The sequence below is a fragment of the Epinephelus moara genome, chromosome 12 (genome assembly GCF_006386435.1).
Source record: "Epinephelus moara isolate mb chromosome 12, YSFRI_EMoa_1.0, whole genome shotgun sequence".
In the NCBI taxonomy this organism is placed as follows: Eukaryota; Metazoa; Chordata; class Actinopteri; order Perciformes; family Serranidae; genus Epinephelus; species Epinephelus moara.
Genome location: NC_065517.1, coordinates 10,067,722 through 10,082,303, shown reverse-complemented (window position 1 = coordinate 10,082,303; position 14,582 = coordinate 10,067,722). Strand labels below are relative to the sequence as shown.

General features: G+C 41.0%; 1 protein-coding gene across 1 annotated transcript in view; it reads left to right on the top strand.

The window, feature by feature from the left end:
- kif26bb (kinesin family member 26Bb) overlaps nucleotides 1–14,582 on the top strand; it is a 34,752-nt gene that overhangs the window by 1,569 nt on the left and 18,601 nt on the right. The window contains exons 3-7 of the mRNA XM_050058712.1: nucleotides 2,729–3,205; nucleotides 6,378–6,499; nucleotides 6,625–6,796; nucleotides 12,759–12,968; nucleotides 13,352–13,445. Of these exons, the coding sequence (XP_049914669.1) occupies nucleotides 2,729–3,205; nucleotides 6,378–6,499; nucleotides 6,625–6,796; nucleotides 12,759–12,968; nucleotides 13,352–13,445 (1,075 nt within the window). The remainder of the gene's footprint in view (nucleotides 1–2,728; nucleotides 3,206–6,377; nucleotides 6,500–6,624; nucleotides 6,797–12,758; nucleotides 12,969–13,351; nucleotides 13,446–14,582) is intronic.

Here is a 14,582-nt window from a genome sequence, read left to right as displayed (position 1 = left end):
CTATATGTTTAAATCAATTAGAAAGTGTTTTAATGCTCATGTGGGCACATCAGTCTTCACAGTGCGGCCTCTGGGAGGAATGCGCACATGCATTGTTGCATCCATCTGTACATTTGTCACCACTAGCATCCATCAAACACACTCCAATCGACAACCGGTGCCATTCCTGCGTGAGTGGTTCCAAATGGGCATGAATATTTCATCTCGACATCCCTGTGTCATCTCCACAGTCCTCTCCATTGAGGGAAGACTATTTATTTTTGTCCTCTAAAGTGGGATGGGGTGCAGCTAGGCTCATGTTTTTAGAGAGAGACCACAGCATGAGCAGGAGAGAGGTGGTTTCTTGTGGCCATAGGCATGGTCAGAAGAAATCTGATAAGCCAGTTAGCTCCTTGCAGGTTTATTGATCCAAGCATGATTTTTCAAAAGCATCGGGCCTCTGTAATGTAGTCTTTTTAGACGGACTTGCAATCTGGCTAAGACGACAAGTTGAGTCACCCGTCTGACCATGAGAGCTGTCATTATGTCTATATGAGTAAAGCAAAATACCCACACTGGGTACTGAATTTGTAGGTGGTAGAATTTGTTTATTTTGCCAATTTGATATAGAAGGATGATATCAGGACATACATGCAGTTTGATATGGAGATTTAGGAGGACATAAATTAAATCCCTGATGTTTTAGTGACCCTGTTTCACATCACTATGATAGCTCCTACAGTCTGGGGGAATATGGATCATTGCAATGGGCTGGATGGAAGGGTTGGATGAGAAGGAGGAGGGATCGAGTGTGTTGGATTTTGGGTGTCAAGGGCATGGATGGATTACTGCATGGGCCCACTGGGCACAAGCCCATTGGGGACCAAAGTGTCAGGGGACCCCATGGCCTTCATTTGCAAAATGTCACTCAAATTATCACTTACCAATCAGGAAGAGACTTAAAATGACCACAAACAGACATAAAACAACCATGAGGAAACACAAAGTGACTAAGGAAGCCACACGAATCAATCAAAAAAGACATAAATTACGACAGAGACTGAAAATTGCCCCAATAAGACACAATATTATTTCAAAGACACATAAAATTACCCCAAAAGACACAATATTACCCCAGAGTCCCAGCAGAAAAACACAAAAAAACACAAAGAAACACAAAATGAAGACACAAAATTACTTAAATGAGATGCAAAATTACCCCCCAAAGAGACCCAAACGACTCCAAAAGGAGACACAACAACCACAAGGAGACACAAAATGACTACAAAGCGAGACAAATCAACCAAAAAGACATGAAAGTACCCAACTGAGACACAAAACATCCACAAAGAGATACGAATTGACTAAAAAGAGACACAAAAACATCTAAAAAGACACAAAATGACCTTAAAGAGACCCAGACAACTACAAAAGGACACAAAACAACCACAAGGAGACACAAAACGACTATAAAGAGACACAAATAAAAGAAAAAAGACATAAAATTACCCCAAAAGACACAACATTACTTCAAAGAGACACAAAACAACTTAAAGAGACACAAAATTACCTCAATGAGACATAAAACAACCACAAAGAGACCCGACCAACTAAAAAGGACACAAACAACCAAAAGGAGACAGAAAATGACCACAAAGCGACACAAATTGACCAAAAAATACATAATATAACCTTATAGATACACAAAATTATTCTTAAGAGACACAAAATTAACCCAAAAGACACAAAATTACCTCAAGGAGATGCAAAATGACTTCAAAGCAACACAAATGGTCAAATTAATACATAAAATAACCTTAAAGAGACACAAAATTACCCCTAAGAGACACAACATTATCTCAAAGAGGCACAAAAGACTACAAAAGGAGACAAAAAACACAAGGAGACACAAAATGACTAATAAGAGACATGAAATGATCTTAATGAGACACAAAACAACAACAAAGAGACACAAAACTAACCAAAAAAACAAACTAACCAACCAAAAAGATGCATAACGACTACAAGGAGAGGCAAAACCACTGCAAAGTCTATGAGTCTTGCTCCTATGTAGGAGAGGTGGTGGGGCCCTTTTCATGTCTGTGCCCAGGGGCCCATTGTCTCATAATCCATCCATGGTCAAATCAGACCAAACAGGATGTGACACAAGATTGTCTTTGTCAGGATGAGAAGAAACATGATGGTTTGATGTTTAATGTTCGTTTTGTTGGATTTGACAGCCGAGATCCATATCTGGGAACTTTCTTAAGTAGTGTTATTCAAACATTTTCAAACATCATGTTGTCAGAATTTTCTAAATTATATTTGATTATCATCCTCCGGCTAGATAACAACTGTCCATTAAAGTAACACAGTCTCATTAAATTATCATGACACGATTGTCCAAGATAATAACACTGAATGACTGCTCATTCACAGAAGGAAAACATAGTCTTAGTGCTAAGGTTGCTTGCAGTGTCTTCCCATGAGTCAATTTCCATATGCTCAGTGATCATTCATGTAATCCTCAAACCAGAAATAAAACAAAGCAAATTAGCGATGGTATTATGTCTTCACCAGAGGCTTGTGCTGAATCTCTGATCTCATTAGGTTAGTCTCTTTTGTGAAAATACAATTACAGGCTACTTCAAGTACTACAGTAAGTACTTCAAACACCTCAGTGCTAAGGTTGCCTGTAATTTGTTGATGAAAAAATAATTCTGCTACTTATTTTTTTGTGATTTCACAGGACTCCAGCGACCTGTCTGCGTTTCTCCACGACAACCTTTGTGTCCATAGTCGGTCCACCAATGAGTCCAGGGACAGAGAGAGGGAGCAGGGCCAGTGTGGAGCCTGCGGTGTAAACCTGAACCAGCTCAAACAAGAGGCGGTCCACTTGGCTCTGAGCAGGGGTCAGTCATTAGCTAAGCCTCCCTTTGAACCCAGCTTTAGCACTGGCACACTGCTGGGACAAAGTGAGACAAAGCATGGAGACAGAGCTCCAAGGGAAGCTGCCACGGCTGTGCATCAACCACGCAGTCGCACCAACAGTCCACACAGCCCAAGAAGCCCAAGGACCCCTCAGAGGACCCCCCAAACCCTCAGACGGAGGGGGCCCAAGCTCCCCAACCCTGATATGGACCGCTGGGTGGAGGAGCAGCAGCAGCTGGTCGCTTCTAAATCTGCGTCCGGCGCTGATGGTGTCAGCACGTATCCTTACCATAAGGTACCCCTAAAAGCTTCCTCTTACCACTAAATCACACATAACACATCCCCTAGTGTGCATTCCCCTCTTAATGAGCTTTATGGGTAAAGTACGTCTTTACGGGTGCACGTGCCAGCAGAGCAATGATTCATAGTGCCTAATCAGAGCCTATTTAGATCCCATGGCTGAGGACGTTGTTTAAAAGTACTTCTGCTAATGGAATGGAATTGGGTCATGATTTACCCCTGTCATAAAAGCCAGCCAGTCAAAAAGCACTTGTGATCAATAGGGGGATGGTCATATTTAACAGGGTGGCTGGTGAAATATGCATTACCGTGATGGAAGCCACACGTCTTCCGCCAAGTCCCCTATGAAAAAGGTTTTAAACCTGTGCAAGGTGACTGAGAGGGTTTTAGATGTTTTATGTGGTGCCGGTTCAACTTAGGTGGTTTCTACTCCTGATCAAGACGGACAAAAGGCAAATAAAAATGTAAAATGTTTGATGTATTACCGTAGCCGAAGTATACCGTAACTATGAACATGATGAGTTGGTTTAAATATAGCTGTAAGAGAAACACTTCATATAAAGAATAAATTGTTTTCATAGACTGTATAACAGAAGTGAACGTAGCCTTCGAGCCTGAAAAGTGAAGCCAATGCAGAAGTGACTTAAACCTGCATTCTTCCTTATGGCCAGCAGGGGGCGTACCCACTGGTTGCAACAAGAAGTCAAATTGTACTTGTACTTTTCACTGGATTTATTACCTCGATACACATTTTCATAATGAGTTCATGGTTTCAATCACTAGTTCCAAGTCATCTTCAGTACAGCATGTTGTTCATTTTGCAAATTATTTCCCCATTTAAAGTGGAATAGACAATAAAGCGGGGTATGTTTTAGTGCTTGGATATGTTGTGTATGACAAGTTGCAAGTCGTGTCCAGTCAGATCCACCCCTCGTTCCTCCACAACTCCACCCTCGTGTCCAAATATAGTCGCTTCTGGCTCCAGAAAACCCAAGATGGTGACGATCAAAATGCCAAATTGGAGGCTTCCAATGCTAGTCCATGAACCGATGGGCGATATCAAGGTGGCTACATCCACTTCTTTTACACAGTCTAGGGTAATTTTACCATATTCTAACAATGTGTTTTTCTGTTATAACATAAGCTCCGAACTGTAGGTAGTACTGTAGCTACCTAGAGTAGTATCCTAGCGTTACATCCAAGGGCAAGGAAATTTTCATACAACAATATTTTGTGGGGTTACAGGCTAGATACAGCTCTATTTATGATAGCACATCCACTGTGTGAGAGCTGGTCTTGGATGCTATTAGAGTTTAGGCTAGCATTAGCGGCCCTGTTCTGCTCTTTATTAAAATTGGGGACATTTACACTCAATGAGCTCCATCAGCCAAACCCATTAGCTGTAATAGCGTTACGTTTGCCAAACACATCAGATAGTGTTAGTCCTTGTTGTAAGAGGTTTCCCCTTTTCACATAAGAAAACATATGTTTTGGAAAAATAGACAGTAAAGGATAGCTTTATATTTGTCTTGCTTCTCCAAATAGCCTATGTGAGCCACATAAGCAGCTTAAATATGTTAGAATAAAGAAGACATCTGATATTTTCCCAAAACTAAGGCTAATTAGCTCTACACAGTAATACAATAACTCTATAAGGATGCTCATGTCTATAGCCAACATGTGCATATTTGTGATTCTCTTTTTAAAAGGGTCAACTTGAGACAATGAGTCAGCCAATAGCGCATGGAACTAGCATTAGCTTAATTAGCTGGCTGATAAAATATGCTAGCGACAGTCAGTAAAATCAATCGTCCCCAAAATGAGGAGAGAGCTTTTATCTACTTCTGTCTGAAATCAAGTACCCATTGTTTGAAAAAGTATTATGAATTTCAAGTGGTAAAGCTGCCACCATTATCATTAAGTGCTGTGCGAGAACGGGAAGCTGGACAGACATCGCCCCAGCAACTGAAGGGAGTGGTGTTTTGTGAATGTACAATATTATAATTAACCTGTTATTCTTAATCGACTTGTCTAATCAAATTTGACAGTAACAATGCAACATCTTACTCAGATGAAACTGCCCTGGGCTTTGCAAGACTGTCTGAGAAATTAGCCTGGCAGGTACGCCAGGAGAGCAGATCAATACGTTTATGCAGCTGAGGTGAAATAATGGGAGAGGAGAGAAGGTGGAGGACAAAGAGTAAGGAGAGAGGAGAGGGCGGAGGAGAAGAGAAAGGAAAATGCAGTGTTTAAAATGGGAGGCAGGAGAAATGACTGGAGGGAAATGACGATTTAAAGAGATGGAGTGGAGGGCGGGAGAGGAGAAAAACAAAAGATAATAAAAGACTACAAATACAGACAGAAATCAGAGCAGACAGACAGATATAAAAGGTTACAACAGAAGATATGAGTCAACAAGAGGACAAAAGGAGGGGCAGGGGAGAATCTATACATTGTCCATATTAACCTTTGACTACATATATTAACTTAGCCTTTATTCTTCTTCCAGTCCCCTTTCAACCGTCGACTCCTGCAGTTCTTTGATCGCACTAATTGGCAGTTTATGGTTATTAAAGAAGAAACAAAACTGAGCTGACATTGTTATCCTGCCCTAAAAAGGACTGAGACATTGAGGAGAAGTGGAGCTTGTAAGCAGTATATGAGGGCACTGTTATACAAAGATGTTGGCTCTGTGGCCTGCGGCGAGGCTTGTTGACTTCATGTTGAGCAGTAGCAGACGCATGTTGAATAGGTCATGTTGCATATACACAGCACCGTTATGAATGGGTGCAAATCTCACGCCTTGGAGATGCAGCTGTGTATGTGTTGGACTTGCTTACGTAAAGCTTCTTGACTGAGGGTGTGTGTGTGTTTCAGAGGCAGTGACAGTATGTTTACTGCAACTCTTCAACTCTGAGTCATGTTTTGAACTCAGACAGCAGTCACTACAGCCATCACAAACTATTCCTCACACTCCACATGCAGCTAGCCGGAGCTGTAATGGTGTATATTTAACCCACTGTTCTCTCAGCCTTGATGCCCTACTTAGACAGACGCACCCCACAACTGTCCCCAGAGTAATTCCCCTGATAATAGCCCCTTTTGGAGTGGGTGCAGGACTGCAATTATAGATTTTGATTTTTATAATGAGCTCTCCCCCCTGGCAGGCTGCAGATGATGCTACACTGGGCCGTAGTAACGCTGGGACTGTACAGACGAGCTCAAAGATCCCTCACATATCCAGAGTGGTGACCATCGCCAACACTGCTGCTATGTCCCTTTTAGCCAGGTAAATATATTTATATCAAATCAGGAAATATTGCATGTAAATGTGTGTTTTATCTGCAGCATGTCTGTACCGGCGACACCATAAGTTGCAGTGGTATGACATGCCACCTCCCTTCTTCCCTGTAGGGCAGCCGAGAAGCTCAACCTGACAACGAGGAAAAAAGGCCAGGCCTCTGATCCAGCTCCCGCTCACTTCTCCACCTGCTTCAGGGAGATGATCCAGAAAAACCCACCGCCCGTCCCCTCCTGCCTGCTCCAAGCTGCCACTAGAACCAAAGACTCGCCCAGTGTTGGCAAGGTAGACCACTGGGCTTCAAATTCCAGCAGAACAGAATATGCAGATTTTTTGTTTTTAAGTGATTTGGTTTGGTTGCAATTTGGTAATAATTCCAGCTTTTCTATGCAGCAGCCCCGATTCAGAGTAAAATTGGATGAATTATTAACAGTAAACCTGATTTTAAGCACTCATAAAATTATACTAATTGTTCAAAGTGGGGCAGTCCAACTACAGATCAGGATTACAGTGAGCATTTTTCTGGTCAATATTTGCAATGCTTAACTTGAAATAATAACGTATTGGCAAATATTTAATACTTAAAGGAATAGTTTGACATCTTAGGAAATACATTTAATCATGTTCTTGCTGAGGGTTAGATGAGAAGATTGATAGCACTCGTATGCTAAGGATAAAGTTACAGTAAGTAGCCTATTAGCTTAGCATAAAACCTGCAGGTGGAAGCAACATGTCATTCCCTGTAAGACCACAACTTGTGGCTTTTACATTTTGGTTAGTGTATGGATTAAGCAAATGAAATATAATGTGTTTATTAATAAAAATCAGATGTGATGCTAGGCGGATTCTTATTTGACTTAGGACAGATTGAGGTTATTTAGTTCCCCCTGTTCCCAGTCTTTATGCTAAGATACTCGACCACTGTTTCTAAATTCATATTTAGTGTACAGACATGAAGTGATATTGAGCTTGTCCTCTAAGTTTCAGCTAGAAAACAAAGAAATGTATTCTTCAAATGACAAACTATTACTTTTCATATTAGTTTCAGCTTTTTGCAAGGTGTTAAAACCGTGGATGTATTATTAGATCTGGATAATGGACCTCAAGACGGCACCTTTTCAGTCCAGTGAGAAGTGCTTGTTTCTTCCGCTGGCCCCTAGTTCCTGCTCGGCTCTTAGACTTTACATTGTGGTGATGTCACGGAATCTTGAATCAGTTATCTCGGCTTGAAGAAAGTATTACAAACCTAAAACTTCCATGGATCAAAGCTTGATAATAGAGAGAGTCATAACTGACCTTGTTTGCAGTTGGAGTTGTCCTGTCAACTGTTTTACAGGTGTTGCGTTTAAAATGGTGGTCTGTGGGTAAAATGGTTTTTTTTTGGGCCACAGGGGATTTTTTGCTGCAATACTGCAAGTGGCCACTAGGAAAAAATTGAAAGCAAGTTCGAGCATTGTTGTTGGGGCTCCGGTTGAAATCACATACTATTTATAGTAATGGATGTAGCTACTGTAATGTCACCCAGTGGTTTGTGTAGTCCCATTTTTAAGTCTTGAGAGGCATTTTGGCTGTCGCCATCTTGTTTTTTCTTTTTTTGAGCCAGAAGTGACCATATTTGGATAAGAAGGTGGAGCTAAGGAGGAGTTTGGGGTAGATCTGACCAAGATCCCGAGGACACTATGCACAAACAGCCTGCCACACCCTTAACATGCACAACTTTAAGCCTTAATAAAATGTAAACAGGTGATTTATATGAAAATTCAGCACCTGTGCAGTTGTCATGAATGAGAAAATGAGCTCTAGAGACAAAAAATTGACGGATGTACGGTCAAACGTATAGATGGATGGATGGATGGATGGATGGACGGATAGACCGACAACCCAAAAACACAATGCCTCTGGCTATGGCTATCGCAGGTGTGGAGGCATACAAACATTGTTTCAGTCATAGTTGTAGTAATGTAGCTACTGTCGTAGCTACGTTAACATTATAGTCTGTACACAACAGATCATGATTGGTTTTAGATTTTGGTGGTCATAGGTCAAGGTCAAGGCCACTGTGACCTTGTGTCCATCTCATTCTCGTGAATGAGATATCTCAAGAACACCTGTTGGGAATTCCTTCAAATTTGGCACAAACGTTCACTTGGCCTCAACGATGAATTGATTAGAATTTGGTGGTCATGGGTCAGAGGTCAAGGTCACTGTGACCTCGTCCATCTCATTCTTGTGAATGCAATATCTCAAGAATGCATTAAGGGAATTTCCTAAAATTTGGCACAAACATCCACTCAGACTAAACAATGAACTATTATAATTTGGTTTTGAGAAGTCAAGGTTACTGTGACTGAGTTTGTCTCAACACCTTGAGGGAATATGCTAAAATTTGGCTAAAACGTTCACTTGGACTCAAAAATGAACTGATCATAAATTGATGATTGAAGGTCAAAGGTCAGTGTGACCTCACAAAATATGTTTTTGGCCATAACTCGAGAATTCAATTGCTTACTTTGGCAAACTTTCACACAAATGTCTAAAAGGATAAATTAAGGTGGTAATTCTAGTTCTACCAAACCTGACAGCTTAAACTAAAGGCACCAAACTTTAAATTTGAATTAATGACAGTAATAAATTATGTTTACTATCATATAGTTATGTTCAAAAACAGAGCATGTTCATTTATCCTCCATCTTTAATCACAACACAAGCAATAGCCTTCAGCCATTAGCTGCACTCAGGAAGATCAGTGCAGCTAGGGTTCAGAGTTCAACACATTTGAACTCTTGACTCTGTGCGGCTCTTTCCAGCACATCACATACATCAGCACAGGGCAGTTACAAGGGAAAAAACCATACCACATGCTCAATAATGGAAGAGGCACACAACCTGTTTTCTGCTTTAATACGTGTGTTAAAGAGATATACAACATGCATTATCCACTGTATGCTTTAAAGCATACACATGCAGTCCATATCCTGGTATTTATTCAAAAATAAAATATACAACATATACAAAAAACCCCATATTACTTTTAAGTATCTTCTGAGACAAGTGTGTATGAAGTGCCAGAAGACAATGGCACTGACTAGGTGTGGATTGATGGTGCATCTTTGAAAGTACTGCCATCCTTGCCCACAACCACCACCTTGGAAGTGTTTTTACCACCCCTGTTGCAGAGTAAAGAGATCACAGTCAATTTGGAGGAGATCCTATATCGCGCCTTCTTCATGATACACTGTAATGTGGTGCTAATGTCTCCATCTTGTTCCTCCCCTCCCCTCCACTCGCCTCCTCTGGGAGAATCTGGGGAGATCAATATGGCTGCCTGCCCTCCCCTTGTCTCAGATAGATGGACTCTTGGGTTTAGTCTAGAGTTACAGATAAGGGCTCAGATAGACCCCACCGCCAGCCACACCTGCCCGAGCACTCAGCTCTGTGTGCCTCTGCGTGCGAGAATATACATGTGTGTGAGAGCGGAGGAAGATTTTCTCCGCTTGTAAATGGGTCTCTTGAATAATTTAAACCTCATAAATAGAGTTTGACACATGTTCAATAGGGTTAGGGAGCCGCTTCTTGCATAAGGTTTTAAAATTATGATTAAGGGGGAGGAAAAAAAACCTTCACAGACACTGGGAACTTACGAGGCATATGGAATATGGCTTTCAGATATTCAAATTGTCAGCGATGATGATGTCATTGCTGTGTAATGCAGTTCTGGACAATCTCAAGAGAAACGCATTTGACTGGGTGTCATGGTGCACTGGCCTATTTGCAATCTTGCAGACCTGAATCCTGATTAAGAATCATTTCATAATTGGTTTATAAACTTTAATAGAGCTTATTGTCTTTTCTGAGGTGAATGTTGACGTGTCTTCCTGCAGACTAAGACCCATGAGCCTTGTTAAATGTCTGTCAGAGTCAGGATCTAACTTAATTTAAGACCTTGAAGCCTTTAAATCCGAAGGCTTCCGGTAGAGAACTGCATTAAGGAATTAATGTCATGACATGTGGAAATATAGCAGGAGGTATGCATAGCCATGTAAGTGCATGTGTGGTTTTTACACTAACTGGATCAACTGGCTGTCTCATGCAGCCAAAATAAAACGTGTCTTCAATCTCAATTTAACTTTAAGCAGCGTACAGCTCATTTTTGTATTTATACAAATCAGTTGATGGCTATGAAGCAAAAGAAGAGACAGACAGACAGATGTGTTAAAGGTTACATATTTCAGTGATGTCAGTTGGAAACATATACAACAGCAAAGTACACCATCTTTAGCTTGCCATTTCAATGCTCAAACCTAATCCTTTCTGACAGTTACTACTTTGTTCTGCCAAGGCTTCCCTTTTCCAGACAAGGTTTTTTGCAACCTGTGTTGCATAAAATAGTATCTTAGCCTCCCATGGCTGAGCAGCAGGGGCTCAGAGCTGAAGTCTGTTACTTCCCTCTCTCACAGCTACATTTGATGCCAGGTTTCTGAGGTAAAAACCCCTGTTTTGGTAAACAGAAACTTTTTAAAAGCAATGTATAAAAAGAACTGACAACATAACAGATGGTTTGAAGATGTTGTGGCATTATACAGTCTGTATATATGTTCTAGAGTTTTTTCACTCTGTATTTCTGGGATCTGGGGATGCAAAGACTCCATGATGGCTAAAACTCACTGAATTTGATATGAGGATATTTTTGAACCTTGCTGTTTTGAAACACATTCCTTTTTCATAAGTTTGCCGCTGGTATTCTTTTTCGGAAGTTAAAGTTACATGCATGCCAGTCACATTCTTAGCTGAAGATAACAGGCTTCTTCTGAAATCACTTACATAGCTACATGTTGCTCTGTAAAAGCAGAGCAAGGACTCGCTCCTTGCATTAAATAAATAATGGAATTTTCTTCTGAAGGTGTCTCAGAGTAGTCTGAAATGGTAAGCCCTTCCCTGTATGTATGTATACAGTTTGTACACAGGAGAAAGTGAAATAGTAGGATACACTCAGTCCTTGTAAAAGGCATTAAATCTTTCAGCCTGTAGGCTAGCTGCTCACGAGCTAACTTAGCTTAAGCTGAGTGCACTAGTATGCTAGTAGTAAGCTAGTGGCAGGATAATATAGTTAGACTGGACAGTGTCAACTTATTGTTATTTATATTTGTGCTATTATTACCTCCATACGGTGGCGTTAAAAAGGTGGTTCATGTAAATTACATAAACAAACACATTTTCATTTGGTTTGTGGTTCTTACAGCATTGGCATTTTAATTTGACCAAAGATGCCCTGTAACAGTGTACCCCACTACAAGCTGCGCCAATGGTATGAAACTGTTGGTCTCCTAAGTGGGCGTGGTCGCCTGTCCCACATCCCCCCCACCTTGTTTGGAAGTGTAGCAAACGTCGTGTGGATGGATGAAATCAGACACAATACAAGACTATACATTACACTGTACAAATTTAATGTTCGCTCCTTAATTTGCTGCTCGTTTTTATCTCCTAGCTTAATGCCTGATATCAACCGAGTGTAAGATTACGTTAGTTGTTGCCAGGTCTCTTGAAGAGTGTATTGCTAAAACAGAGACGTCTTGAACAAAATAAATTTTCTCCTGATTCGTGTGTCTGAAAAAATGCCATTTCAGTGTCAGAATGCTTTGAAGAGTTGGGGCATGTGAAAAATGGGTCAAAGATGCCAAAGCACCTGATGACAGAAGCTGATTATCCTGGTGTGTGAAAGCCTCTTCAATACATGTTTTGTTTTATGACATAAAATATGTCTGTACATAATCCAAGCGGCTAAATGAGACTACACAGCATCATCATGCCAAATGCAGCTTCACAGCCGTGTTGTGGGGGCGATGTTAAGTCATGCGACTGTGGTGTTTTTTGTTTATAGCTTAATGTTAGCTTTTTACCTCTGGCAATTGCATTTAGGCTTCAAAAATCATAAAAGTGGTGTTCATTTGTGAAGATTATCTTGCTGAACAAAACATGTATCATAGATGTTTGTTTACTACAGAGCTTATTTTTTTCAATAATCCAAAATCCAGTGGTAAAATAACGCCTACAGCATTTCGTCAAGGGAACCAGGGCAATGCTAACTTCCACGTCTGCTTACAAAGAAACGTCATCCATGGAGCAATCAGTTGTCAAGAGCCATTGCTCTACAGTATGTTTACCCATCAAGTTGAAATTTCAGTGGGTATTCAACAGTTCATAACATAATGTAATTTTCAACATGTGATTCACCCCCCTTGGTGTACAGGTCAAAGTCGTGCTGAGAGTAAGCCCAACGCTGTCAGAGGGCCAAGGCCAACCACCTGTTCTTCACATCGACCCGTCCAAAAAAAGACTCACCATAATGGAACCAGTGAGCAAAAGCCAATCACACGCTACAATGACACTAGGCAGGGATGGCAAAAATCTTCCCAAGACCTTCAACTTTGACGCTGCCTATCCTCAAGAGTCAAGCCAGGTTTGTTTCTTCATGCTGATTACTGATTTGGAATTTCCATTTGTGCTTGCTTAATATTGATTTACATTGACAGTTACTTTGACAGAGTATGGCATATTCTGTTTTTTTTTTCAAGTATTTAATGCAAATATCTCCCTCTGTTAACTACGCACCACGGTTAGTTTGCTCTGTATGTCTGATGACCTGAAAGCTGATAGGGCCTGGATAGCCACCACAATTACACAGTCCATCAATTATATTCAACCTTCTCCAAGCTCTCCTTACAGTATTTGTGCCCAAGGGAATCTGTAGAATCAGTATGCATCTTTCGTTTCATTGAATGTACTATTTCAGTGCAGACATGAATCATAAGATGCTCGCTGTCCTTTGTTCTCCCTGACCAGGCCGAGGTGTGTGCGGGCGTCTTGGCTGATGTCATCCGCTGTGTGCTCAGCGGCAGCGATGGATGTGTTCTGGGTTTGGGATGTGCTGATGTGGGTGAGTAATCGGTCGCTGTGAGAGGCCATGGGTTAAAATCTTAAGATGAGAGTGGGACGCTTTTATCTGCGCTCAGGGGCCATCCACCCCCCCCTCCCGCTTCTCTGTCCCACTCCGGCTATCATTCACTCGTTCTTTATCACTTAAACTCCCTGTCTCCATTTTCTCCCTCTGTCCTCCTACCAATCTTGATACACATTTCCGGGCTCCTTGTTCTTTTGCCGTCTCTGCGGTTCCATTTGTCTTTTTCTGTCGTCTTTTTTTCCACAGTAGTGACAGAAAAGTGTTGCCATTTCAACTCTCTCCGTCTTAGTCATTCATCTTTCACCTGTTACTTTGTAAATAAAAGCCTATTCATCAATTATACATCACGTGCTTTTTCAAAAGCCTTCATTTTGCCTGATAGACGTTTCAGAATACTGCACAAAAAGACACAAATATTTTATTTTATTTTGCTGAAGCGCTGAGCTCAGAGGGGACTGTAAACAAAATGGACTGTAATACATTGCTATTAGAGAGATGGAACCCTGCACTTAGCGTCAGTGAAGGGGTTTAATAGATTGGCAGCACACACACACACACACACACACAAGGTAAGGGCAGGGTCTCCTTGGAGCTGCTTTTTCACATGACGCCACTCTCCGTAAATCTGATTGAATTAGTTGGCCAATAGAAACTACATGTGGCCTGCAGCCAGAGGATATCAATCTCCCCCACAGAATACTATTCTCTCTGAATAACGGCAGGCAGCTTGGCCTTTAATTGGAGTAAACCAATTCTCTTATCCTCATTCAATTAGAGTTTGGATAAGACAAGATATGGTAAAACAGACCCATAACTCAAAACTAATGTGGGGCAAAAGTGCACTTGGAAATACAGTATGGCACCAGTCCATGAGAAATTCTAAAAGTGTATTTGGTTGTGTTCCTGTAAATATGCTCCATCTTTATTTGTGCATATTTATATCTTGTGTCTTGTGATTTGTGTTAGCTAGTGCATTTCATTTATTATGTACATTGATTTACCTTATGAATCAGCTGTATGTGCATCCACGTTTCTATATTGCCTCATAAATATGTGTTCATATGGAAGTATTGCATGCGTGTGTGTATTTATATGTGTGCATACCCAATTTTC